At 47.5% G+C, this 25,675-nt stretch overlaps 1 protein-coding gene across 5 annotated transcripts in view; it reads left to right on the forward strand.

The window, feature by feature from the left end:
• LOC125430864 (multidrug resistance-associated protein 1-like) overlaps positions 1 to 25,675 on the forward strand; it is a 79,322-nt gene that overhangs the window by 29,208 nt on the left and 24,439 nt on the right. For all 5 annotated transcript variants that reach the window (XM_048493160.1, XM_048493161.1, XM_048493162.1 and 2 more), the window contains exons 8-19: positions 1,268 to 1,495; positions 2,138 to 2,315; positions 4,837 to 4,998; positions 5,713 to 5,805; positions 7,151 to 7,354; positions 13,869 to 14,015; positions 18,363 to 18,450; positions 19,813 to 19,885; positions 21,214 to 21,340; positions 22,868 to 23,044; positions 23,449 to 23,616; positions 24,610 to 24,787. In XM_048493160.1, coding sequence (XP_048349117.1) covers positions 1,268 to 1,495; positions 2,138 to 2,315; positions 4,837 to 4,998; positions 5,713 to 5,805; positions 7,151 to 7,354; positions 13,869 to 14,015; positions 18,363 to 18,450; positions 19,813 to 19,885; positions 21,214 to 21,340; positions 22,868 to 23,044; positions 23,449 to 23,616; positions 24,610 to 24,787 — 1,823 coding nt within the window. The remainder of the gene's footprint in view (positions 1 to 1,267; positions 1,496 to 2,137; positions 2,316 to 4,836; positions 4,999 to 5,712; positions 5,806 to 7,150; positions 7,355 to 13,868; positions 14,016 to 18,362; positions 18,451 to 19,812; positions 19,886 to 21,213; positions 21,341 to 22,867; positions 23,045 to 23,448; positions 23,617 to 24,609; positions 24,788 to 25,675) is intronic.

The raw sequence follows: 25,675 nt of genomic DNA on the forward strand, positions 1-25,675 counted from the left end.
GATCGCTCCTCTTGCTCTTTGCTTAATGGCCGTTGTCAAATAGCTGCTGATATCCTTTGGACTTTTTCGTTTAGTCTGCCTGCTCTTTCTGTTCGAAGCCCCAAACTTGGGCTGCTAACTTTGTTGCTGGTTTCCAAATCATCTTATTTCTTTCTCCTTCCGTCATCTCCTTTTGCTTCACCCATTTTGGCAGTCTTATTTCTCCTTCCAGCTACTTTCTGGGTGTTCCTGTCTTTGAATACTTGCACTTACGGCTCAAGGTTGCGTTAATAGAAATGGAAATAATAATATTTATTTATTGATTGATTGATTTGATTTGATTTGATTTGATTTATTATACCACCCTATCCCCGAAGGGCTCAGGGCGGTGTACAATATAAAACATCATATATAAAATCATAAATATAATTTAAAACAACAGTTATGTCCTAAAACAGCGTCCCACGAAACCCTTACGTAACCCTCCCAAGAAAAAATAACAATTATGGCAATACAATGTGTGACTTTCTTTGTGTGGTGTGTGCCAAACATATCCTGGTTGTTGTATTTGGCTCATGGGGTGGAGGGCTGTTGAACTATCATGGGAGCATTTAACGTTTTTAAAGAACCTTCTCCTCAGGACAGTATTGTTTGAAACTTGGGGACATAGGACTTTAGCCATTATACTTGTGTTAGTGATAGCTGTCTATTGTTTCAATTTTTAACCTGCTCTTCCCTGAGCAGACTCAGTGCAGCTAACAATAATATCCAACTTCAATAAAAACAGTAAAACCAGCATACAATAAGTAGCATTGGATAACCCCACCCCTGGACAGAAAATTAAACGGGTGACCTCAAAAGTATGTTGTTACTTGCACGGTTGGCCACTTGACAAGCAAAAAGGTTTATGGCTTTATGTCAAAATTATGACCTGCTTCTATTGATGTATATTTGTTTATTTTGTTCATTTGTACCCAGCCTTCCCCCACCCCCCCAATAGGGACCCAAAATGGCTCCATCATTCTCCTCTTGTGACTGACCCACGTTTGCATGACAGAGTGAGGGGTTCGAATCTGGGTCTCCCAGCAGCACCCTAACTACTACACTGCTCTTGATCTTAATGTTCAGGGTTTTAACTGTACGCACCATCATTGTTTGTTGCTGTTTTTTTTAAAAAATAGCTTTTGGTTGACGTAAACATGCCTGGAAGCGAGTCTGCCTGAAAAGTAGTCTGAATCTGTGAGGCACAACAATAAATGCATCTTCTCTGGCTGTTTTTCCCTCTCAGGCAACCTGTGCCAATGATTTATTCCCCCAAGAAGCCCACAAAGCCGAGTGGCTCGAGCGGGGACTTGACCGAGGAGGCGGAAGCCCTGATCCTCAAGCCGTGCCAGCGAGAGAAAGACCCCTCCCTCTTCAAGGTGTTATACAAGACCTTCGGGCCGTACTTCCTCATGAGCTTCCTTTTCAAAGCCTTCCATGACCTGATGATGTTTACGGGGCCTGAAATCCTCAAGTGAGTCTGGGCGTGCTCTTCTCCCCATGTCCTGAAATAGCTCAGATCGTTGGCTAATGAGCAGCAGTGGCCTAGTGGTTAAGAGCAGGTGCACTCTAATCTGGAGGAACCGGGCTTGATTCCCCGCTCTGCCACTTGAGCTGTGGAGGCTTATCTGGGGAACTAGATTAGCCTGTGCACTCCAACACATGCCAGCTGGGTGACCTTGGGCTAGTCACAGTTCTCTCAGAGCTCTCTCAGACCCACCCACCTCACAGGGTGTTTGTTGTGAGGGGGGAAGGGAAAGGAGATTGTAAACCCCTTTGAGTCTCCTACAGGAGAGAAAGGGGGGATATAAATCCATACTACTACTACTACTACTACTACTACTACTACTTCTTCTTCTTCTTCTTCTTCTTCTTCTTCTTCTTCTTCTTCTTCTTCTTCTTCTTCACTCTGTTGGGGTGACTGAAAGGGCTTTCCACCAAGAGTCATGCTCCATCCATCCGCCACCACTAGAGTCCCCACAAAAACCACTAGAGTCCCCAGGGCCACCTGCTACATCAGTGGCTGAGTGAGCCCCAGGCCACCGAGCCCTTAGTTCCAGTTCTTCATTTGATGTTTCTCAGCTCTTGTGAACATGCCTTTCCTTTCCCTTTTCAGGCTGCTGATTCGTTTTGTGAATGACAGAGACGCTCCCAGCTGGCAGGGCTACTTCTACACGGGTCTCCTTTTCGTCTGTGCTGGCCTGCAGACGCTCGTCCTCCACCAGTACTTCCACATCTGCTTTGTGACCGGAATGCGGCTGAAAACAGCTGTAATTGGTGCTGTCTACAGAAAGGTAACAATTAGGAACGCGTGACAGAAGAATTTTATTGCAATCGCTGTCAGGGGTTGTACCTAGGTGATTGAGATGCATTCCTACCTCATTGTAACTGCTTCAATGCTAGGAACCAAATGCTGCTAAAAGATATATGTAACCAGCCTGCTGTATGTTACCACTGCCATCTTTGGTATTCTTTCTTTGATCTTTGCTTTATGGCTTCACACGCTTTGTAGATAATGAAATTTTTCCCATGAGAAAGGAAGTAGTATCTGTTATCTCGTGGGGACAGGAAGCCAGGTGGATTTCTCTATCTACCACCGACCTTGGGGTGCCTCTGTCCCAGAGACTGTTTTTCGGGAGCGGGGACTTGCCGGGGTAAAGGGGGTGGCAAAAGCCAGGTTTGTCAGAACTGGCTTTGCCAAGCTTGGGTGCTCTGAAGCTTCTCAATAAACACTTCTGATACAGAAGCCATTTATTGGCTTAAGGTTCAAGACCCGACAGTCACAGACCATTCATAAAACTTAAAATAAGCCAATGCAAATTCCAGTGTATAACGAATAATTAGTGTTCCGATGAGATCTTATTCTCCTATAATAGATGACTTAAGAACTGGGAAATAAATATAACAGTCCATTAAAATTTTAAAACCAATTTGTATAAAACTAATAACTATTCTCAAATACTAATAACATTTAGTAGTAAAATATATGATTAAAATAGTTATAAAATCTATCACTTTTATGCTGATATAATACAATCAATTTAAATAAAACTATCTCAGATTCAGATTCAAATAAATGACATTACATTTCTCTATCAATTTTGTTAAAACAGTATTAGTCCCACTTTAATGAAAATGCAGGATACTGTTAGTTCCTTATATTCAATGCAATCCGGGCAAATTTAGCTGCTTTAAGCAGGATTTCAAAATTTTTACTGGAAAGCAGAATCGCTATGGATTGGATGATAGATGCTCTTCAAACCAGCTTTCCATTTGCAAAGTTTTGGTCATTCTGCTTTTTAGCATTCATAAAGCACTCTCAGAGGTCAAATCCCTTCATGTAGTTCTTACAACAGCCCTGCGAAGAAGGCCAATATTGTCATTCCCATATTTCAGGTGAAGAACTGAGAGTGACTTACTCAAACATTTTAGATACTGCAATAAGCCCGTACGGGGCCAAGGTTTGTGTGGCAACATGGCCTAACTGCTGTGCATGTTTGTGCGCTGCTGAGTTGTGGTTTGCATATTCTTCCACAAACATGAGATTCTGTTCCTGGATTAAACCAGGGTTTGGAATCCTGGCTTGTGAGAGATCAGCAAATTGTGATTCAGTCATGATACTTACATTTGTATTCTGCAGGGAAGCAGAATTTGTTTTCACTCAAGGAAACATTAATTGGACTGCACACGAGAAGGGGGAGGGGTACGGCAACAAGGCTAGCCCTCATTTATAGATCTTGGCTGAATGAGAGCTTCTCAGGACATCTGAATGCAGCCCTTGAGAATACATCAAAACCAGCAACCCAGAGTTGGTCTGTCTGGCGTTGCTGTGTTTGTTTAGAAGTTTTCCCTGGATACAGCAGCTTAAAAGGGACTTGTGCCTTCAAAGGGTATCTTGGCAACTTTCTGACATCTCTGGGCACGACATAGGACAGTTTACAAATACCATCAGTGCTTCTCTGGCTACTGACCAAGCTGATTTAGTGGCACAGATCCACGTTCCTTTTCCTGGAGAAGTGAAGCTCTTCTGTTCTGTTTGTGTTGAGACAGATCTGTGCTTTGCTACAGAGAAGCTGCTGAAAGAGTTGAGCGCTCTGAGTCGCTGCGTGCATATTCTTCTACAGTTTGTGTCCGACACGTTTCCCAACCATCAGCCTACAGAATCAGGAAATCAAAGATCTAATGATGGAACGAACCACAAGTCTTGCTGTAGAGTTTTCATGTCTCTAGAGAGCAGTGGCGAAATCATGGAGAAAGTTTGGCTAGTCTCTTCTTCCAAGCTCCCAACTGTACAGAGCATCAAAAAAACCACTTTCTAAAAAAAAAAAACCGGGCTCCTTTATCCGTACCCAATTCCCCCCTCCCAGTTTCCCAGAGAAAGTGTGAAAAGTAGTTTTTTGAGGCTTCAAGGCCTCGATGGGAGGGATAGATGTAGCCACCTGAGCCAGGGAGGCTCCTCAGCATCATTCAGCATCCTTATCTACAGTCGGTGTCAAAGCAATAAACATGTGAATTGAAAGGAAAGGAAGAGAGAAAGGCCCTTCACATGTCCATCAGAGCTTATATCAATGAAAGTTGCCATTCAGTTACATAGGCTCCTGACATTTTCTTGTTGGCTGACTTCTGCTTTGTCAAAGTCCTGACTTGGTGTAACTTTAGGCTACCCACCCGGGTGTGTTTGTATCGATCATCTTCGCAGCCCACATCATGCAAAGCCTTCCCCACCCAAAGCGTTGTAGGCCTCACTGAAGCCTCTCGGCTGCCCCCCGAAAGTTCCCTTTACGCCGCATGTTTTTCTCTTGCCCTCCCGCCCAGGCCTTGGTCATCACCAATTCAGCAAGAAAGACGTCCACTGTCGGGGAGATTGTCAACCTGATGTCGGTGGATGCTCAGAGGTTCATGGACTTGGCTACCTACATCAACATGGTCTGGTCTGCGCCCCTTCAAGTGATCTTGGCCTTGTATCTGCTGTGGCAGGTGAGCATGTAGCCAGGGGGATGTTTATAAACTGTCCAGGTGTCATGATTCTCCTCTTCTGGAAGTCTAAGGTGAGGCGACAGCTGTAATGCAAGGATTCAGTCCAAAATATCTGGGGGCGGGGGTATTGATCACTCCTGTGCTATAATTTACTTCTCCAATTAGTCTATTTTTATCCCATTTTTCCTCCCCCGATGGAGAGCCGCAGAATCTTAAAGAACCTCCCCCCGCAATAAGATTTAAACCAATTTAAATTAAAGCAGTATGAAAACATACAGTTTTGAATGTCGTTTCTGTGTGGCTGCCCTGCGGACCCTGATCAGGTGGAAAGGCAGCAGAAATAACATCTGAAATAAATAAAATACGCAGAACATCCTGGGCTGGTGCAAAGCCCATCAGTCTGTCAGGGCCATGGCCTAAGAGCAAAGGGCCAAGGCCCTCTGGAGGATGCGTTTCAACTCTCCCCCACCTCGGCCACGCTGAGGCATAAAATACTTGCGGAGGGAGGGAGAGAGAGAGAAACGCTCAGCCAGGTTCTGGCACGAAGGCAGCCATCTTCCCACAATTCTCACTTCTGCCCTAGAATCTGCCGTGGTCTGGAGTCGAGGCACAGTTCCAATAGCAGCTAATTCCTACAGTTTCTGTTGTTCTCCCAGACAGCTCTCTGACTGGCCTCCTCCTCCTGGGCCCTAACGCATTCTGTCTCCTCCTTAGACTTTAGGCCCTTCAGTGTTGGCCGGTGTGGCGGTCATGCTACTGCTGGTTCCCGTGAATGCTGTGATAGCCTTGAAAACCAAAACTTACCAGGTAGGAGTCGTCATTTTCTGTCTGAGCTAGGAGAACTTTGGTGCAGCTTCTTGTTTTGACGCTGCGCACAGGCATGCGTTTATTAACTTGGGTGTTTCTGCCCTGCTTTTCTCCACACTGAGGACTCAAAAAGCCTCTTACTAAGAAATTGAAAAACTTCACATGGACAACATTTTCCAGCGGCTCTTGTTCCACTGGGCTGGCACAATAAAGGTCACAGGCTATGAGATCCAGCGTGGTGTAGTGGTTAAGAGCAGGTGCACTCTAATCTGGAGAACCGGGGTTGATTCCCCGCTCTGCCACCCAGGCTTATCTGGGGAACTAGATTAACCTGTGCACTCCAACACACACCAGCTGGGTGACCTTGGGCTAGTCACAGTTCTTTGGAGCTCTTTACCCCCACCCACCACCCAGGGTAGGGGGGAAGGGAAAGGAGATTGTAAACCCCTTTGAGTCTCCTTACAGGAGAGAAAAGGGGGATATAAATCCAACTTCTTCTTCTTGGGTTCCTAAATGGGGCCTGCTCCATTGTGTTGATTTGCCAATCTCCAGGGGAGCAAACGACAGCAGAGTTCCTTTGCCAGTTGGTGACAGGAATTGTGTTGACTTTCCCTGATAGCTCCTAAAGAGGAATTGGAGCTGCAGAGACCAATTAAAGTAAGTTTCAGTCCATGATCTTGCATTCCAACTCTGTTTTGTATGTTTTGACTTCCATAAATATGGTCTGTACTTCATGACACTCAGCTAGTTTTATAGCTTGAGGGTAAACCCCCCCTCCCCCCCCGCATGTCTGAATGGCCATTAGGAGTTTGTTCTGGAGGATCAATATTCAAGAAGGACATTGACAAGCTGGAACCGGTCCAGAGGAAGGCACCACAATTGTAAAAGGTCTGGAGTCCATGAAGAGAGGCTTAGGGAGCTGGGGATGTTTAGTCTGGAGAGGCAAAGGTTAAGGTAGCTATGTTTAAATATTTGAAGGGCTGTCATGTCGAAGAGGGAGCAAGCTTGTTTTCTGCTGCCTCAGAGACTAGGACACGGAGTAATGGATTCAAGGTGCAGGAAAAGAGATTCCACCTAAACATTAGGAAGAACTTCCTGACCGTCAGGGCTGCTCGACTGTGGAATTCACTGCCTCAGAGAGTGGTGGAGTCTCCTTCTTTGGAGGTTTTTGATCAGAGGCTGGATTAACATAAGTCGGGAGGGCTTTGATTGTGTGTTCCTGCATTGCAGGGGGTTGGACTGGATGGCCCTGGTGGTCTCTTCCAACTCTATGATTCTATGATCTGGTGGGCCAATCTCTGGAGTTGGTGTGACTTGTTTTTCCTGGCCAATTGGGTCATTTCAGGTTGCTCACATGAAGAGTAAAGACAACCGGATTAAGCTGATGAATGAAATTCTCAATGGGATCAAAGTGCTGAAACTTTATGCTTGGGAACTGGCCTTCAAAGAGAAAGTTTTGGGGATCAGACAGGAGGAACTGAAGGTGCTGAAAAAGTCGGCTTACCTGGCGGCCGTGGGCACCTTCACCTGGGTGTGTGCCCCATTTCTGGTGAGTACAGCCTGATTTCCAAAAATCTGCTGCGGTGTCAGAAACAAGAACCCTAACTTGCTGTCATGATCTTCCCCCACATTTTTAAATAGCTCATTATACTGTTCAGGATTATTTTTTAGAAAGGAAATGCCATAAAGACATCTGTTTTCTAGTTGTGATGTTCTTCTCCAAGTTCTGGGCACTCTAGTCTGCTGCCAGTTGGCTGTAGGTTGCTCCTAGTACTTTGGTCAACAGCTAGGTTTACCGGAGGGCGGCTTAAGGTGGACAGCCCCACACCCTCTGGCCACACCTCTTCTTGCCAGGGCGGACAGCCCCACACCCTCTGGCCACACCTCTTCTTGCAGGGCTGGCCACTGAGGGACGCCATTTCTTCCTAGGTGTCAGGCCTGGCTCCTGCCCGGCCTGGCATCAGTGGGCCGGAGCCAAGGTCACACCTGCACTTGCTGTTATCTGTGGCCTGAGGGCCCATTCTGTTTTCCACTGCTATGCTTGTAACCAGTGACATATGCATGCCTCCTTCTTCCCCACCCCCCATTTCCTGGAGGCTGGAAATGAGCCCTATAGCTGTCCTTGAGCAAGAACACACATAACAATTACCGTCTCTCACGCTTATCCTTTACTGCCCATGCAGACTATTGCTTAGGGAACCCCGGTGGGAGGGCTCCTTAATGGGCAATGTGGGAAGATATGTACCTGCTGCAAAAGTTTGAGCGCCAGCTCTGGCTCTCTGCAGCTAAGGTCCTGACGCAGTTCAGTAAAGCTCTTGAACCTTTCCTGAGTCTCAATTATTGACTGGAGTAACAGACCTCACACTGCCCAGAACTGAATTCCCATCAGTTTTTCTGGCCAGCATGGCCAATTGGCCATGCTGGTAGGGGCTACGGGAATTGTAGTTCCTGAACATCTGGAGAGTCATGTTCCTACCCCTGCACTAGGCCCAGGGGTAGGGAGACCTCTTGGCTCTCCAGATGTTCAGGAACTACAATTCCCATCAGCCTCTGTCCAGCATGGCCAATTGGCCATGCTGGTGAGCAGTAAATTATGGACCCTATCTGAAACATTCTACACTAAATGTTTCTCCCTAAGTCCCTGAGATCCAGTGTAGTGTAGTGGTTAAGAGCAGGGGGATTCTAACGTGGAGAACCGGGTTTGATTCCCCACTCCTCCACCTGAGTGGTAGAGGCTTATCTGGTGAACCAGATGTGTTTCCGCACTCCTTCTGCTTATGATGATTTTATGTGATTTTATGCTTATGATGATTTTATGTGATTTTATGATTTTATGTGATTTTATGATTTTATCCTTATGATGATTTTATGTGATTTTATGCTGTACACTGCCCAGAGCCCTTCAGGGATGGGGCGGTATATCTAACTAACTAACTAACTAACTAACTAACTAACTAACTAACTAACTAACTAACTAACTAACTAACTAACTAACTAACTAACTAACTAATTTCATTCATTCATTCATTCATTCATTCATTCATTCATTCATTCATTCATTCATTCCTGCTGGGTGACCTTGGGCTAGTCACAGTTCTTGGACTACCACCTACCTCACAAGGTGTTTGTTGTGGGGAGAGGAAGGGAAAGGAGTTTGTAAGCCACCTTGAGTCTCCTTCCTGGAGAGAAAGGTGGGGTATAAATCCAAACTCTCTTCTGAGTCCGACTCTTTGTATTGTGCTTAGCCTTGGCCTTCTAGTTTCTCACAGCCCCACCAAGTCTGCCTGCTTCAGGGGAGTTTCAGACCGCCCTGGCCACGCTCCACCAGGTTTGGGCGGTTGGGGATGGTTTCCCCACTTGCATACGTGAAGGGGAGGCCAGGGAACACCCGGGGTAGCTCTTCCCTCCTGCCCTCTTTTGCCAGCAGGCTGGATTCTCTAATTAGTCATTAGCACAGTGCAGGGCTTGTGTGGAAGTGGCTGGCAGCCTTGCTGGGAAGGAGAGCACTGTTTGCTTCCCTCCTGCGAGTGTTAAGCGCTCCTTCCAGTCAGGCTCGGCTGCTGCTTTTGTTTGCTTTGCAACAGTGAGGAGCGGCTGCCCAAACCGGAAACGCCCAAAGCCGCCTTTCATCCCCTCTCAAGCGCGTGCAGGCAGCGGTTTAAACAAACCACCACACACACACACACAAAAGCAATTAAAGTTGGATCTTGTGAGAGAGCTCCGGGGGAATCTCAGTGGGAGCCCCGCCTCTGCTCTTGTTTTCATGCGACTCTGCAAGGAGTGAGTCCGTGTCAGCGTTGGAGTTTACCGCACGGAGAAGCGGCCGTCACAGTCATTGAAAGGGCAAAAATAAATATTTATTCGGAAGTGCATTTAGGATAAGGAAGAGGGAGAGATCGCAGACTGCGACCTCGCTGGCTGGGAAGAGTCTCTGCCACTGACTTCCAAGAAGAAGCAGGATATTAAAGGACAGACAGGAGGTGACACAAAAAGACGCAGGGGGTCACTGACCTGACAGCCCCTTCTAGCTGACCACTTGCCCACCCCCTGCTGGGTTTTCTCCTCAGTTCCTCTGCACATGGGACGTTGCGACATCCAACAATCAAGACCCCAGCTGCTGGGTCTTGCTGTGCTTATTCCCAGAAGACTGCGGCACCCAAGAACCCCTGCTTGTGTTAGAGCTCGGCTTGCTTAGAGGCTAGTGGTAATGTTCCCCCCACCCCTAGCCAGACAGTGCCTGGCCATTATCAGGATCCCAACCTTGGGGGAACTGTATGACCTGTGAACACTTCCACTTTTGGGGAAACGGTTAGTGGGATAGGGCGCAAAGTGAGGGACAGAAGCTGCTACGTAGCGTGGGAGCTTTAGATCCAGCAAGGACCTCTGGCGTGTACTCTCATGCAATCGGGCATGCCGGCATAAAACAGTGCCCGGGGGCAAGGCCTTGCTTTTGTGCCCCCGCACCCCCCCCCGGCCTCTGATCGAGGGGGGGCACAAAAACAAGGCCTTGCCCGTGGCAGGCTCCTGGCCTGGTTCTGGCTGCTGCTGAGAGGATAAAAATAAACCAGTCTTAAATGGGACTCTCGTGGCATGTGCCGCGGGGTTGTTGTTGGAAGGATACCATCAATAAAGCCCTTTCCAATTCACCCACTACTATCCTTGCGTGTGGTGACTTTTATTTGAGCGTTGAGTGTCCAGATCTCCACATTTAAGAAGGCAGAGTCCGCTTGGCATATATTCAAGGCCCACTTGGTTTGGTTCCCCTGAGGAGTTAACAAAGACCTGCAAATGGCGCTGCTGGATCTTGTGGGAGGGGTTTGGTCTGGATGTCTCTCAAGACCAGCGCAGAACTTATCAATGGAGCACAGGCACAGGCATCCCCAGCATCTGATGACCTTTTTGAGGGGCGGGGAAGAGAACCAGCGAGAGCGGAGGAGGTGGGCTGGTTCTCCTGGCCGCCTCAGTTGTTCACCTCCCTTGCTGCTCCTGATGAGGCTCAGATCTTAGTCAGAAACTTAGATTTACCGATTTATTTTGCTTCAGTTATCCTTTCTCTTTCACGCCAATGGGGACCCCAAGTGGCTTATGTTGTTCTCTTCTCTGCCGTTTTCTCATCATAACAGCCCTGTGGGGTTAGGCCGAGAGCGTTTGGCTGGCCCAAGATCACCCAGTGAGCTTCCACGGCAGAGTGGGAATTTGAGCCCGTGCCTCCCTGTCAGATCTCCAGAGAAAGAAACAACACCTTGTAGAGAACAGAGGTTTATTCAAACATCCAGAGAGCAGCTTGGAAAAGCCAGAATTGCTTTTCCGCGCGCAAACATCAGTATTAAGAAGAGAGGTAACGCCCCCCTCCCATGTGAATCAGACAGGGAAATATGCAGTCAGTTTGGTAAGAGCAAAAGTCCGTTGGAGCTGACCTTGGCCAGCACCTGTTGGTAAGAGCTGCAAGAAGAGAAATACAGAATATGGTTTTCTTTCCCATCCCCCCTTAGCCCAAAGTGCTTAGCAGCCCCAGCATCCCTATAGCATCCTGACACTCTCAGATCCTAGTCTGACAATCTAACCACTACACTGGCCTGTCTCTCAGGAGACATTCAGTATTCTGATTTCCTTAGCTGGGGTGATCCGAGTACCAGATTCGAAGGAAGTTTCTTCCAAGGTCAGAACGCATTGGGTTGAAATCCCTGAGTAGTAGGAATTTGGCCAACTCCATGGTGCTGCAGATGTTCATGGACTACAATTCCCATCAGCCCCAATTGGCCATGCTTGCAGGGGCTGATGGGAATTGTAGTCCATGAACATCTGGAGCACCATAGGTTGGCCACCCCTGATCTAGAACAATGTTGGATGTCAAAGTCGCTTCAGTTCTGCTTCTGGCCCCCAGTTACTGGGGCAGGCGCACAGTTCTGACTGTGGGTGACGTTGGCCTCTCTGGTTACTGGCTTTGCCCTTACAAACCGGTTGTGCAGCTCCCCTCCAAAGCAGAGTTTTGCCACTGTGAGAGTTCTTTTGCACCATGGTGTGGAAGATTAAATATTTGTACGGTCCCAAGGAGAGTGAGTGAATTGGGGCAGCCATGAGCACCGGAAGCTGGCGGGATCGCCTGTTGCTGCTCTTAAGAACAAGTAAATAATCAAAGGCTTTTGAAACCAAACCTTTTGTCTGGAGTGCTTTGTTGCTGAAGGCGATGGCTGCTTCCGCAGGGAAGCAGGCTGAGAGGACCTTGCTGTGGGGGCTGGATTGCACCCTCCCCCCCCCCGCCCCCAACTCTTTTCCTGTGTATCCATCTCCAGCATCTATGACGTAGGGCCAGTGGTGGGATCCAAAAATTTTAGTAACAGGTTCCCTCGCGCAGCCCCCCCCCTCAGCAAAGGGGGCAGAGGCGTACCTAGGCAAACCAGAGCCCTGGGCAAAACCTGAGTTGGATGCCCCCCCCCCCCCCATGGGCAGCCACCCCACCACGATCCCCCAAAGTTTTTTTGCACCAGGTCATTTCTAAATCATCATCACATTATTGAAAATGCCCCAGCTGACAAATCTGAACACAGCAATGGTGAAACACACAGGTTCTTTGATAGAGACTGGTGAGATAAAAGGTACGAAAGGCTGAGAATCAATGAATTGCAGTACCTGGAAGGGATTAACCCAGTTCAAGGGAGTTACATTATTAGCTCATGATTGCTATATGGAACCTTCACGTTCAGTGCTAGCACTGGGATGCCTCTCGGGGAGGCGAGGGCGTGGAGATGGAAGAGCGGACCTCCAAATTAGCAACCCCCCTCTCCCGGCACACACAGATAATTGAAGTAGCGGAAATCCCACTCCCTACCAGGGAACTGCGCGGAGGAACCACTACTGGATCCCACCTCTGCGTGGGGCCATCTTTCTAGAGCAAGGGTCCCCAACATGGTGCCTGAAGATAACATGCCAAAGTCACCTTTTCTGGTGCCTGCCGAGTGTCCTTAGAAAGTAGGTGGGGCCAGGTAGGGCTTTTGCCCAGCAAGGCTTCTGATTCGCTATTGGAGATTTGATTGGCATTGCAGAATTTTAAAAATGTTGCTTTGGCAGCTGCCACACTTCACTGTGTGACTGAAAGTCTGCTGTGGAACCATTTTGTGGCTGTGCCCTCCCCCCCTCCCGGGCCACCGTGATAGAATTCCAGAGGTTCCTGCAGGCCTAAAAAGGTTGGGAAGGAGAGAACATAAACCAGTGGTGGGATCCAAAAATTTTAGTGACAGGTTCCCATGGTGGTGGGATTCAAACAGTGGCGTAGCGCCAATGGGGCTGGGCTGGGCACGACGGGGGCGTGGCCAGGAATTCTGGGGGCGGGGCATTAATAATTTCTCTGTTACTGTAAAAAACTCTTACTTTGAAAAAAAAGTTCCTAATTTCCAGTTGGTATCTTTCTGTCCATAATTTAAACTCATTATAGCAAGTGCTATCATCTACTGCCAACAGAAACAACTACTTCTCCTCTAATTGACTGCCTGTCAAATACTTAATACTTTCAAATACTTAATTTTGTTTCTAGAAATCAAAAGAAGGATAACCGCCAAAACAAGGAACTTTGCACCATATTTCTAAAACATGTTTTTAAAAGAGCAGCCCAACCACGAATTATCCCGTTTTCTACCTTCGCTAACCAGCCACATATGAAACAACAGGACTTTATGATTTTTGGACCTAATGGAATTTCTAATGGAAAAGCAGACCCAATTAGTAACCCCCTCTCGGCACACACAAATAATTAGTAACCCCCTCTCGGGAACTGAACAGGAGCCTGCTGGATCCCCACCTCCCCAGCCAGCAGAACTCCCCATTCCCCTCAGGGCCAGAGTTCGTGGAGGTTTGCTGGCCTGTAGGTGGGTGGTTGCCTCCTTTGAATGCCAGCTCTTAGAAAGGAACCCTTTTGAAAGACTTACTAGCTATCCCTGCGCGTCACGGAGGGGGCCTTATTTTCTGCTCTCAGGATAGCTGACAATAAAAGATAAAGTTGTCATCAGCTTGTTTCAAGATGAGCGGAGGAACTCAGCCCTGATCGCATCTCTGACCTTTACTTCTAGGTTGCTCTATCAACATTTGCTGTGTATGTGACGGTCTCTGAGAAGAATGTCTTGGACGCCCAGAAAGCGTTTGTGTCTCTGGCCCTGTTTAACATCCTCCGGTTCCCCCTGAATATCCTTCCAATGGTCATCAGCAGCATCGTGCAGGTAAGCATTCTGGTGCAGGGAATTCTGGGAATTTGTCCCCTTAGTGCTCAAATCCAAAAAGAAGATCAGAACAACAAACTCACAATGAAAAGAACAAACTTATCTGACCAACATCTGCATAACTGGCACAAAAAAGGAAGAAAACATGAAGAAAAAACAAACATGTATTCAGTATTATAACACGTATGACAGCAATTCCCACCAACGTGAAGTACAGCAGTGTGAGCCGATACAACTTAATGAAAGTGAATACGTACCAAAAAAACATTTAACATGACAAATAAATAAATACAAAGAAAAATGCTTTTAGCATTGTGAATTACAGTCAGAAATCCAACAGGTAAATGTAATATAATTTCAATGTCCAGTCTTACTCAGGCGGTAATCTGCACACTGTTGAATTTCTGACTATAGCTCATTAGTAATTGTTTTTCATTTTTCTTGCATTTTTTCTTTTAGTTTTATGAGAGTGTGCAGGTTACTTCCTGAGTAAGGTTGAACATTGAAATTATATTACATTTACCTGTTGGATTTCTGACTGATAGATATCACTTTTACATTTTTTTTCCTTCCTTGTTTGTTCCAGTTATGCTGATGTTGGTCAGGTAGTTTGTTCTTTTCATTGTGAGTTCCCTTAGTGCTCCCCAGCCTGATACAGTTTGAAGTATGTTTCTCCTCTTTGTGTGTCTTGGGCACATTCCTTGAGAGTGGTGAACTGCTGTTAATTAACAGCTTAAAAGAGAACAGGAGAAAATCGCATTGCTGGGGCATGCATGCCTCACTGGCCACGAGGCACTGCAGTTTCATCCATGGGTTCTAATCACACAAGGCAGAACATTGCAGGCAGAATCATAGAGTTGGAAGGGACCTCCAGGGTCATCTAGTCGAACCCCCTGCATCATGTAGGAAATTCACAACTGTCTCCCACTACACCCCTAGCCATCCCTGTTCCATGCCCAAAAGATGACCAAAAAAACTTCCATGGTCTCTGGCTAACCTGGCCTGGAGAGAAATTGCTTCCCAACGCCAGAGTGGCGACTAGAATTTCCCTAGGCCTGAACCAGCCTCCTTTCTAAGGCTATTTTCATTCATTCATTCATTCATTCATTCATTCATTCATTCATTCATTCATTCATTCATTCATTCATTCATTCATTCATTCAACTTTCATCCCATTCTTTCCTGACCAGAGTCCAGCTCAGGGCAGCTAAGAGCATTTAAAATATACAATTACAATGAATACCTTAAACAATCAAATAAACAACATAGGTGTATCTTTTGACCAACTCCTACTGATGGACGAAAGACAGGCTTTCGGAGTTTTGAAACAACGTACTCTTGACATTGAAGGGCAGCTTCTCACAGCTGGAGCCTGCAGAACTTGTTCTCCCACATTTTATGTAGCATTTCACCACCATTTGCGGGTTTTATGGCTAAATATCTGGAGTAATTTAATCCCAATCCACATCTCCGTAGATATTTTATACTTGCTCGGCTTAATATTATACCGACTACTTGGAAACAAAGGGAGGCAGATATCATGGCATCCACAGGAGGAACAGGACTTATTCCTCTGCGCCAATGAGGCCTACCTGGAAACAATAACCCCAGACAGAACGCTCCTTCATTTGTAAAGATTTGGCAGTCCTATCGGTTTACTTTTTTCTCGAGGAGGCCATCTTAGAAGAATTTACCAGTGAGGATCAGACAAAGGAGAATAGTTTCATACTTGCTTAGTGACCATCATCCCCACACTACTGAATCAGTTGCCAGGTTTTTAACAAAGGCACTTGGATTAAGGGTGAAACCTTTGTGGAAATTTTAGTCAATTGGTTTTAACCTAATTTGTATTTTACCACTTTTTATATGCCATTAAAGGTATTGTATTTGTATTTGTATTTGAATACCTTAAACAACAAATAAGTTAACCATTAAAATCCTGACCAAATATTTATAGGGCAATCATTGTGCAAAGATTAGAATTTGCAATTGGTTGTCTGACCAAACCCAAAGGGTGCTCACCAATGGCTCCTCTTCGTCCTGGAGAGAAGTGACTAGCGAGGTCCCTCAGGATTCTGTCCTGGACCCAGTGCTGTTCAATATTTTTATCAACTACATGGATAATGGAATAGAAAGTATGCTAATTAAATTTGCAGATGACACCAGATTACAAGGGGTAGCTAATACCCCGGAGGACAGGGGCCGGATTCAAAATGACCTGGACAGATTAGAAAGCTGGGCTAAAACAAACAAAATGAATTTCACAGGCTTTCATGGCCAAATTCAACTGGTTGTTGTGGGTCTTGTGGGCTGCGTGGCTGTGGGCTGGCAGGTCTTGTTCCTAACGTTTTGCCTGCATCTGTGACTGGCATCTTCAGAGGTGTTTCACAGGCAGAAGTCTGTTATACACAGCAACCAAAATGAATTTCAACAGAGATAAATGTAAGATTCTACACTTAGGCAGAAAAAATGAAATGCACAAATATAGGATTGACAACACTACATGCGGAAGGGATCTGGGAGTCTTAGTAGATTACCAACTGAATATGTCAGCAGTGTGATGTGGCAACCAAGAAAGCCAATACAATTCTAGGCTGCATCAATAGGAGCATGGTGTCTAAATCGAGGGACATAATAGTACCACTCTATACTGCACTGGTCAGACCTCACTTGGAATCCTGTGTCCATTTCTGGGCATCGAAATTCAAGAAGACTATTGACAAGCTGGAATGGGTCCAGAGGATGGTGACCAAAATGGTCAGAGGTCTCGATTCAGTGCCTGGCAAGGAGTGGCTTAGGGAGCTCGGGTATGTTTAGTCTAGAGAAGAGAAGGTTAAGAGGTGGTTTCATGATAGCCATGTCTGAATATTTGAAGGGATGTTATGTTGGAGTGGGAGCAAGCGTGTGTTCTGCTGCAGGATTCAAGGTGCAGGAAAAGAGATTCCACGTAACATTAGGAAGAACTTCCTGACCATCAGGGTTGTTTGACAGTGGAATTCACTGCCTCGGGGAGTGGTAGAGTTTCCTTCTTTGGAGGTTTTTCAACAGAGACTGCCTGGCCATCTGTCAGGAGTGCTTTGATTGTGTCTTCCTGCATGGCAGGGGATTGGACTTGATTCTCTATGATTCTAAGAAAGAACACTCGTTACCTGTAGATCTGAGAGTCTGAGAAACAGGATAGATCCACTCCATTTTTAGCCAGTATAGGATTGCATCGATGATCTTCCTGCATTCTAAAAATCAGATCTTCAAAAACATCCCTAGTGGTGCCAGCGCCCTTCCTAAGAATGACAAGCAGATTCCTCCAATCCCACGCAAATCCCCATCTCTGTTGTCAGAGGCTACATTTACTAACCTAGAGCCATGTCCCACCTCCATCAAGTCCCTGGTAACGGCTCTGAATAGTACCTGGTCCGGTTTAAACCAGATAGTCCTTTGTTGAAAAGGGATTAAGTCTGCCAGTATAGTCCAGTGTGGAATGGCCCTGAACACCTTTGCTGTAATGTCATCTGGGGTACCAGACACTCTGGCTGGCGGCACTCCTGAGCCTTCGCAAGTGTCAGGATTTTGGTCACAGTGGCCACCTGATACCAAGGTTGATTCTGTCACCTTAAGCAGTTCATGAGAGGGAGGGCAGGAAGGGATGAGACGAGGAGGCTACTGGTTCTTTTTTACATGCCCAGGGGAATGTCGATTGGTCATCATCCCCACTTTGGGGGTCAGGAAGTTCTTCGCTTTGTATCTGAAGGGGGAGGCACCAGAGCACAGATGTCAAACTTGCGGCCCTCCAGATGTTATGGACTACAGTTCCCATCATCCCCTGCCAGAATGATGATGGCAGGGGATGATGGGAACTGCAGATCCTGTATCCTGGAGGAGAACGCGAGTTATTACCCTAGCATCCTCAGAGGGAAGGTAAGCCACTGAACTATCTTTCCTGGTGAACCAGATTAATTTCCCCACTCCTACATTCCTGCTTGGGCTACCAAGGATTTTATGAGGGAACACCATTGGATATCATTTTTAGGAGCAGGGGCACTCTAATCTGGAGAACTGGGTTTGATTCCCTGCTCTGCCACTTGAGCTGTGGAGGCTTATCTGGGGAACCAGATTAGCTTGTGCACTCCCACACAGGCCAGCTGGGTGACCTTGGGCTAGTCACAGTTCTTCGGAGCTCTCTCAGCCCCACCCACCTCACAGGGTGTTTGTTGTGGGGGGAGGAAGGGAAAGGAGTTTGTAAGCCCCTTTGAGTTTTACAGAAGAGAAAGAGGGGTATAAATCCAAACTCCTCCTCTTCTTCTTAAAAATGTGAATGGTATGTCACAATCTGGTTGTTTTCCCATGCAGGCCAGTGTCTCTCTCAAGCGTCTCCGGGTGTTCCTGTCCCACGAAGAGTTAGACCCAGACAGCATCATTAGAGGCTCCATCAAAGACTGTATGCTTATCTTCTTATTTAATTTATGTATTTAAAGCTGTTTTCTGCCACTTTTTCCACCTGATCAGGGTCCCCACCCATAAAAATATTGCAGTGTTGGAACCATTAAAAGCATTTAATGATCAAATAATTAAATAAAAACACAGGCGCTGCCAGAACTAAGGAGAAGGGCCAGTAACCGTAGTTAGGGGAGTGCCAAGCCAGACAAACGTCTTGACCATCTAGTGGAGGATTCTGATAGATGGAGACAGGCGACTTCCCCTGGGGAGGGATGTCTTCTCAGCATCTTCCAGTGTGAGAGAGAGACAGAGAGAGTTTAGCCACTTGTCCATGATGACAGGATCTAGTTTGCACAGAGATGCAGATGGGACTGAGGTGGCTGTGCCTCGCTCTTTCCCCACAGTCCTTGCATCTTCTGTGCAAGTAACTACATAGATCTCTAGAACAGGGGTGTCAAACATGTGGCCTTTAGAGGTCCTTATCAGGTCTGTGAGCCAGCTGAGGCAACCCCTCCCCCCGCAGCTGGCTCCTGGGCCTGATAAGCCCTCTCAACACAGCCACCCCACCCCACCCCAGCCTCACCAGCCCAGTCACACCCAGTGCTGTTCTGTGGTACTGAGTCTGCCCCCCCTTCCCCCAGTCCTGACCCTGCCAAGTCACATTTATGAGTTTAGGAGTTTGACACCCCTGCTCACTTGCCCAGCTCTGCTGGCTTCAGGGCTTTCCTGGACTATACTGCGTACAGTCAGAGAGGGCAACTGTGTGTCTCTGCACGTGTTTCCTTAAGCCTGCCAAGGTTACGGCTTCGCTTGGTCCCAAACCTGAGATATCCTGTTGCGTTTCCTCACAAGGCAAGAGTGGAACAGAAGGATGGAGGAACCAGCCCCTCCAGCACCCACCTCTTTTCCTATGTGTAATCCCCCCCCCCCAGTCTTATAAGGAAAAAACCGAGGCTTGAAACCCGTGTTTTGGTGAGGGATGAGGAGCTGCATCCATTCTCAGTCAAATTCATTAATGGGGGGTCAGAAGCTGCCTCCTCAGTCAGACTCTTTAAAAAGAATCAAAGTTCTGCATTAATGTATTGGAGAAATGTGTATCCATTTGGACTGAAGACCAAAGTGCTAGAATCCACCCAGGAGCCCTTAGAGACCCACAAAATGTCGGGGGTATCAGCTTTCTGCAGTCAAAGCTCTCTTCATCAGATACAAGAGCCTTGACTCAGGAAAGCTCACATTCCCCCGCAAAATCTTGTTGGTCTCTAAGGTTCTGCTGGGCTTCTACTGCAGACCGAGACGGCTGCTCTCTCGAAAACAGGAACACTGACGCGATTGTTGTGTTTAATTCCCTTTCATGGCTTGCTAGCTGACGGCAACAGCATTGTTGTGAAAAATGCCACCTTCGGTTGGTCCAGAAGCGATCCTCCATGTTTGAATAAGTAAGGGCTGGATTTGTTTTTCTCTGTACTCTCTAGATTGTGGTCCATAGTATTTTTTTCCCTATTGCCTGCCCCCATGAGAATATCTGTCACTCCTTTGAGAGTTGTACACTCATTTATCTTTTAATGTCATACAGTTATTTGCTAGCTGCCCTGTGGGTTGTGATGGGGAAAAATGCAATATGCCCAGAAAATCTGAAGGCACAGAGAGTTTTACCCTTTTTCCCTAGATAAAAATTTTTAACTATGGGGAAAAATTGAAACATACAGAATACTTACTTTCCTGTCAAACCCAAACTCATTCTACTCCACTGACAACATAAAATGCATCATTTAAAACTCAATTTTGCCATGTAAATTGTTATTAATTAGAATTTTAATGGAATTTAAAAGTACAAATGTCTTAGTTATCTACTGGCAAGATTGCAAATACATCTAATACTAAAGCACGAGAAAGCTGCAAGCGCTTTTAGCCTATGTATTGTCGAAGGCTTTCACAGCTGGACTCAACTGGTTGTGGTGGGCTTTCTGGGCTGTGTGGCTGTGGATCTTGTTCCTAACGTTTTGCCTGCATCTGTGGCTGGCATCCTTAGAGGTGTATCACAGAGGGAAGTCTGTTACACACTGAGAAGGGAATGTTTAGGGTTAGGGGTACATATTGTCCATGTCCCAGGGTGGGGAACCAATCAGTAAGTGTTTGGGTGGAACTTGCTATGCAAAGGTGCACTGTATTGCAGATGGGGTTTTCAATCGATTTACTTTCATATTTCATAGGAATCTCTCCCCCCCAGTTTCCAGTTTTTCCATTGGGGAAAAAATGAGGGTCCTAAACACACACACACACACACAAACAAACAAACACACACACACACACCACCCCCACACCCACCCACCTCCCCACCCCCGGCCTTCACATCTTGAGTGATTAGTGAGTTTGGGGGCTAGTTTGTCTTTGGCTGAAGAAAAGAAAAAAAGTGTGGTGTGTTATGATGCAAATTCAAACATGAATCAGTTTCCAGTGGATCATGCCTCATGGGAGGTATGGAATTCCTCTCACAGAAGTAGTATCTTTTTTCCAAAACCTTTATTAGGCATAAAGAAGAAGTAGTATCTGTGATGGTGATTTATTTTGGGTGAAGAGATCCTATGGATACCCTCCTGTGGATTTCACTTGGACGTGCTTTGAACAAATGTTTGTGGGAACAGGACAGACATGGGCTGGTGGTTTGGGAGGTGGCTTTTCCTCCGTCTTTAACTGGATTCTCGTTGGCCTCTTGTCATCCTTCTGCCCGCCCGCCCCAGCTGAAATGTACCGTCTTTTGTTCCAGCATTAGTTTTGCCATCCCAGAATGCCGCCTGGTGGCTGTCGTGGGTCAAGTCGGCTGCGGCAAATCCTCGCTGTTGTCTGCGCTGCTGGGGGAAATGGAGAAGAGAGACGGCCTGGTCTCTGTCAAGGTACGGCTGAGGAAACGACTTCCGTGTGCTCAGAGGCACAGGATGTGAAAAGAGAAGTGGGCCAGCCTGAAGTCAGCCTCCGTGGCATGCCCAGGGCAGAAAATAAACTGGAGTCCACAAATGCAGCCCCCCCAACCCCCCCGAGATCTGTGGCATGTGGGGTTGCCATTGGTCTCTGAGTCGTCTCCTGGCCCCAGAACGGCTGCAGGTTCCCCTTTAGTATGAAGTTCAGCTCACTAGCTTGAGTTGTTTGGATAACGTTGCCAGTCTTTTCCATGCTCAGTTCTGGCACGTGATTTTATTTTACTTTGTTTATACCCCACCTTTTGCCCTAAAGTGGCTTAGGCCCCTTCCGCACACGCAAAATAATGCGTTTTCAAACCACTTTCACAACTGTTTGCAAGTGGATTTTGCTATTCCGCAAAGCTTCAAAGAGCACTGAAAGCAGTTTGAAAGTGCATTATTCTGCATGTGCGGAATGAACCTTATATTGTTCTTCAGGTTTGATTCCCCACTCCTCCACACGAGCAATGGAGTCTTATCTGGAGAACCCGGTTTGATTCCCGTCTCCTACATTCCTGCTGGGTGACCTTGGGCCAGTCACGGTTCTCTCAGGACTCTCTCAACCCCACCTACCTCACAAGGTGTCTGTGGTGGGGAGAGGGAAAGGGGTTTGTAAGCCCCTTTGAGTCTCCTTACAGGAGAGAAAGGTGGGGTATAACTCCAAACTCTTCTTCTTTTCTCTCTCCTCCACTTTATCCTGACAATAACCTTGTGAGGTCAGTGAGGCCGAGTGTGTAATTGGCCCAAGGTCACCGAGCGAGTTTCCCTGGCAGATTGGGAAATTCTCACCTGGGTTTCCCAGATGCTAGTCCAACACTTCAACCACTACACTAATTGTTAGGTATCAAACCTTGAAGCAATAAATGGACTTTGTATTGTTGATCAGCAGCGTTTATTGATGGGCGTCAAAACACCCAATCTGTCAAAGCCAGTTCTGGCGAGCCTGGCTTTTGCTATCCCCTTTATTCAGATTTCCCAAGAAATGTGAGAGATAGTTAGTTTGGAGCCGAGGCATCCCAAGGTTGGCAACAGAGGGCCACCTAGCATCCTGACCCCACAAGATAATGGAAACAATCCCGGTTCTCATGAGACCAGAGTGTCAGGGGAAAGCCTAGTTATCTACTCAGTGTGTGAAGCCATAAAGCAAAGATCAAGGAAAGAATGTCCCAGAACAGCAGTGATAACATATAGCAGGCCGGTTACATATATCTTGTAGCAATTTACATTGAGTTCAGAATGCATCTCAATCACCTAGTCCCCCTGACACTATGCTGGCTATGCTGACACCTCTCATTGTGGCCCCGAACTGGGTTGTTTTGGCATAAGAGGTGTGGGCAAGCAGATTGTGCGAGGAGGAATTGCGCTGGGAGGCAGAGAAGGGATTCGTCCTGTTGGGGCAGGTGACACGTTCTTCCGATGCTGCCGCTGCCGTGTTCTCAGGGAGCTCTCTGACCCCTTCCCCAGGGCTCTGTTGCCTACGTCCCTCAGCAGGCCTGGATCCAGAATGCAACTCTGAAGGAGAACATCATCTTCGGAAGGGAAGGGAAGGAGCGCCACTATAAGCGAGTGGTGGAGGGCTGTGCCTTACTCCCTGATTTGGAGATCCTCCCTTCCGGGGACAAGACGGAAATTGGGGAAAAGGTATTTAAACACCCCTTTGTGACTGCGTAACTTCCCACTCCTTGGGTGGAGGGGGGGTGTCTAGATCCGCCACCCAGGCTCCGCACACACGTGCGATCTTGCACTCAGAAAAGCAAGCCTGACTTCAGTGGACTTCCTCACCTCCGGCCTCAGCAGTGCCTGTATGGTTTCATGACTCTGCGCCCTGGATCTTGGCCTTCACGTGTGGCACTGTACACAAGCCGTGCTGCTTGGCACATGGAGACACTGATTCCTTTTTTGGAGGGGGGGCGGGCATCTTTATTCCTTTTCTTTCCCTCCCTCCTAAACTGGCTCCTTTTCCTAGCCTTCCTCTGGCCGGCAGAGTCCGGATCTCTGCTGTCAGGAGTGCCATCTTGCACCATCAGTTGCTTCCTCTTCCTCAGGGCGTGAATCTGTCCGGGGGCCAGAAGCAGAGGGTGAGCCTGGCCAGAGCCGTCTACTGCGATGCCGACATCTACCTGCTGGACGATCCCTTGTCAGCAGTCGACGCTCATGTCGGGAAGCACATTTTTGAGCAAGTCATTGGACCCAAAGGAATGCTGAAAAACAAGGTGGGTGCGGATTGCGGTTGGTGGCGTGGGTCTCTTAGTGACGTCCTTTCCAAAGGACCAGGGATCTTCTCTCCTTTTCCCCTCCCTGGGCCTTTCTGTAGCTCTCCAGGATGAACTCTTGTGTTGAGAAAGAGGTCAGGTGGATCGTATGGAAATCATTTTTCTTCTGCTTAAGAACATGAGACCCTCAGGAGAGCCCAGCTGGCTCAGACCACAGGTCCAACTAGCACAGGAGTGGCCAACCTATGGTGCTCCAGGTGTTCATGGACTACAATTCCTTTCAGCCCCAACTGGCCATGCTGGCAGGGGTTAATGGGAATTGTAGTCCATGAACAACTGGAACACCATAGGTTGGCCACCCCAATCTAGCATCTTGTCTTACTAATCAGCTATCCCTGAGGTCCATCAACTGGGCCTAAAGACCAAGGCCTTCCTTCCCCTGGTGTTGCCGTCTGGCACGAGTATTCAGAGGTTGACTGCCATCAAGTCGAACCCCCTGCCATGCAGGAACACACAATCAAAGCACTCACAACATATGTTCATCCAGCCTCTGTTTAAAAACCTCCAGAGAAGGAGACTCCACCACACTCCGAGGGAGTGCATTTCATTGTCAAACAGCCCTGACCCTCAGGAAGTTCTTCCTAGGTGGAATCTCTTTTCCTTCACCTTGAACCCATTACTCGTGGTCCTAGTCTGTGGAGCAGCCGAAAACAAACTTGCTCCCTCACCAACATGAAACCCCGCAGCTATCATTTCCCCTGCATCTACTGAAAGATAGTCTGCCTGATTCCGGTGACCGGTTTTTAATTTCTTCCACCGTATGTTTAAAAGGCAACACATTGCATATGGAATGTCCCAAAGTTGAGCATTAGAAGTCTGTGTTCTCCGTTGTTTGACTTGCTGAGGAGCGGAGGCACATTTCCACACCCCTCTCTCCTTCCTTCAGCGTTACATACAGAGGCGCTTAGAGGGTTTTTCTTTCTCTGCATCTAGACACGGCTTTTGGTGACCCACGGGGTGAGCTACCTGCCCCTCATGGACATGATTATAGTGATGACGGAGGGCAAGATCTCCGAGATGGGGTCCTACCAGCAGCTGCTGGAGCAGGACATGGCCTTTGCGGAGTTCCTGCGGACCTACGCCAGCGCGGACCAGAACGTCTGTGATGGAAGTAGGTTGACTGGTGCCGGATCCTTCGTGGCTTCTGAGGGTGGGCAGGGGTTAAAAGCATTAATATTTGGGAAGGAAGCTCCAAGCTGTCAAGCCCCGGTTCTATGGACCAATTCAGACTCTACAACTCTGGGTTTAGAAAACTTTGTTGATAGACATCAGTTGGCCAGAGGAAAGAAGCCAGTTCTGGGAACTGTCTCAAATAACCCAAGTATATCAACCCCATCTTTACCTTTCCCCCTCCCAATTCCACACCTCCATCCCACACTGCCCAGAGTTCTACAGAAAGGAATGCAAGACAGACTCAAGGTCAGGAACACAGAGATAAAGGCACCACCTGACCCCAGGTGCATCTACCTCGTTACACTAGCCAAAAGTGAAAGTAACCCTCCATCACCATATCCGTCTCACCCCACCCGTCGGTGTAGTCCTGAGGGATGCCAGGAAAGAACGGCCAGCTAGCGTTAGGAGTTGGGGAAACAGTTTCTCTCATCTGGCTCGCAAAACTCCGCCGGCATAGCTTGGCTTCCTAGCTTCCCAGCCTCCTCCAAGGCCTAGCCCAGGGCTCTAACCATCTCTCTGGCTTCAGCAGTGGCCAGGTTGTCTGTCAATGCCACCACCATGGCATTCCTTACTCAGTGCCTGTCCATGTACCAAGGCGTCTCCACCCCTGCCTGGCACAGGACTTCCCCTGTCTGATGCTCCAAGCATTGAGTTCAGGGCTTTGTTTCTTGAAACAACTAGGATCTCTCTTCCGTGCCAGGTTTCTGCAGCAGTCTCGGCTTGTTTTATACCAGGGGTGGCCAGCCTATTGTCCTCCAAATGTTCGTGGACTACAATTCCCATCAGCCCCTGCCAGCACGGCCAATTGGCCATGCTGGCAGGGGCT

This window comes from Sphaerodactylus townsendi, linkage group LG04 (assembly GCF_021028975.2).
Source record: "Sphaerodactylus townsendi isolate TG3544 linkage group LG04, MPM_Stown_v2.3, whole genome shotgun sequence".
Taxonomy (NCBI): Eukaryota; Metazoa; Chordata; class Lepidosauria; order Squamata; family Sphaerodactylidae; genus Sphaerodactylus; species Sphaerodactylus townsendi.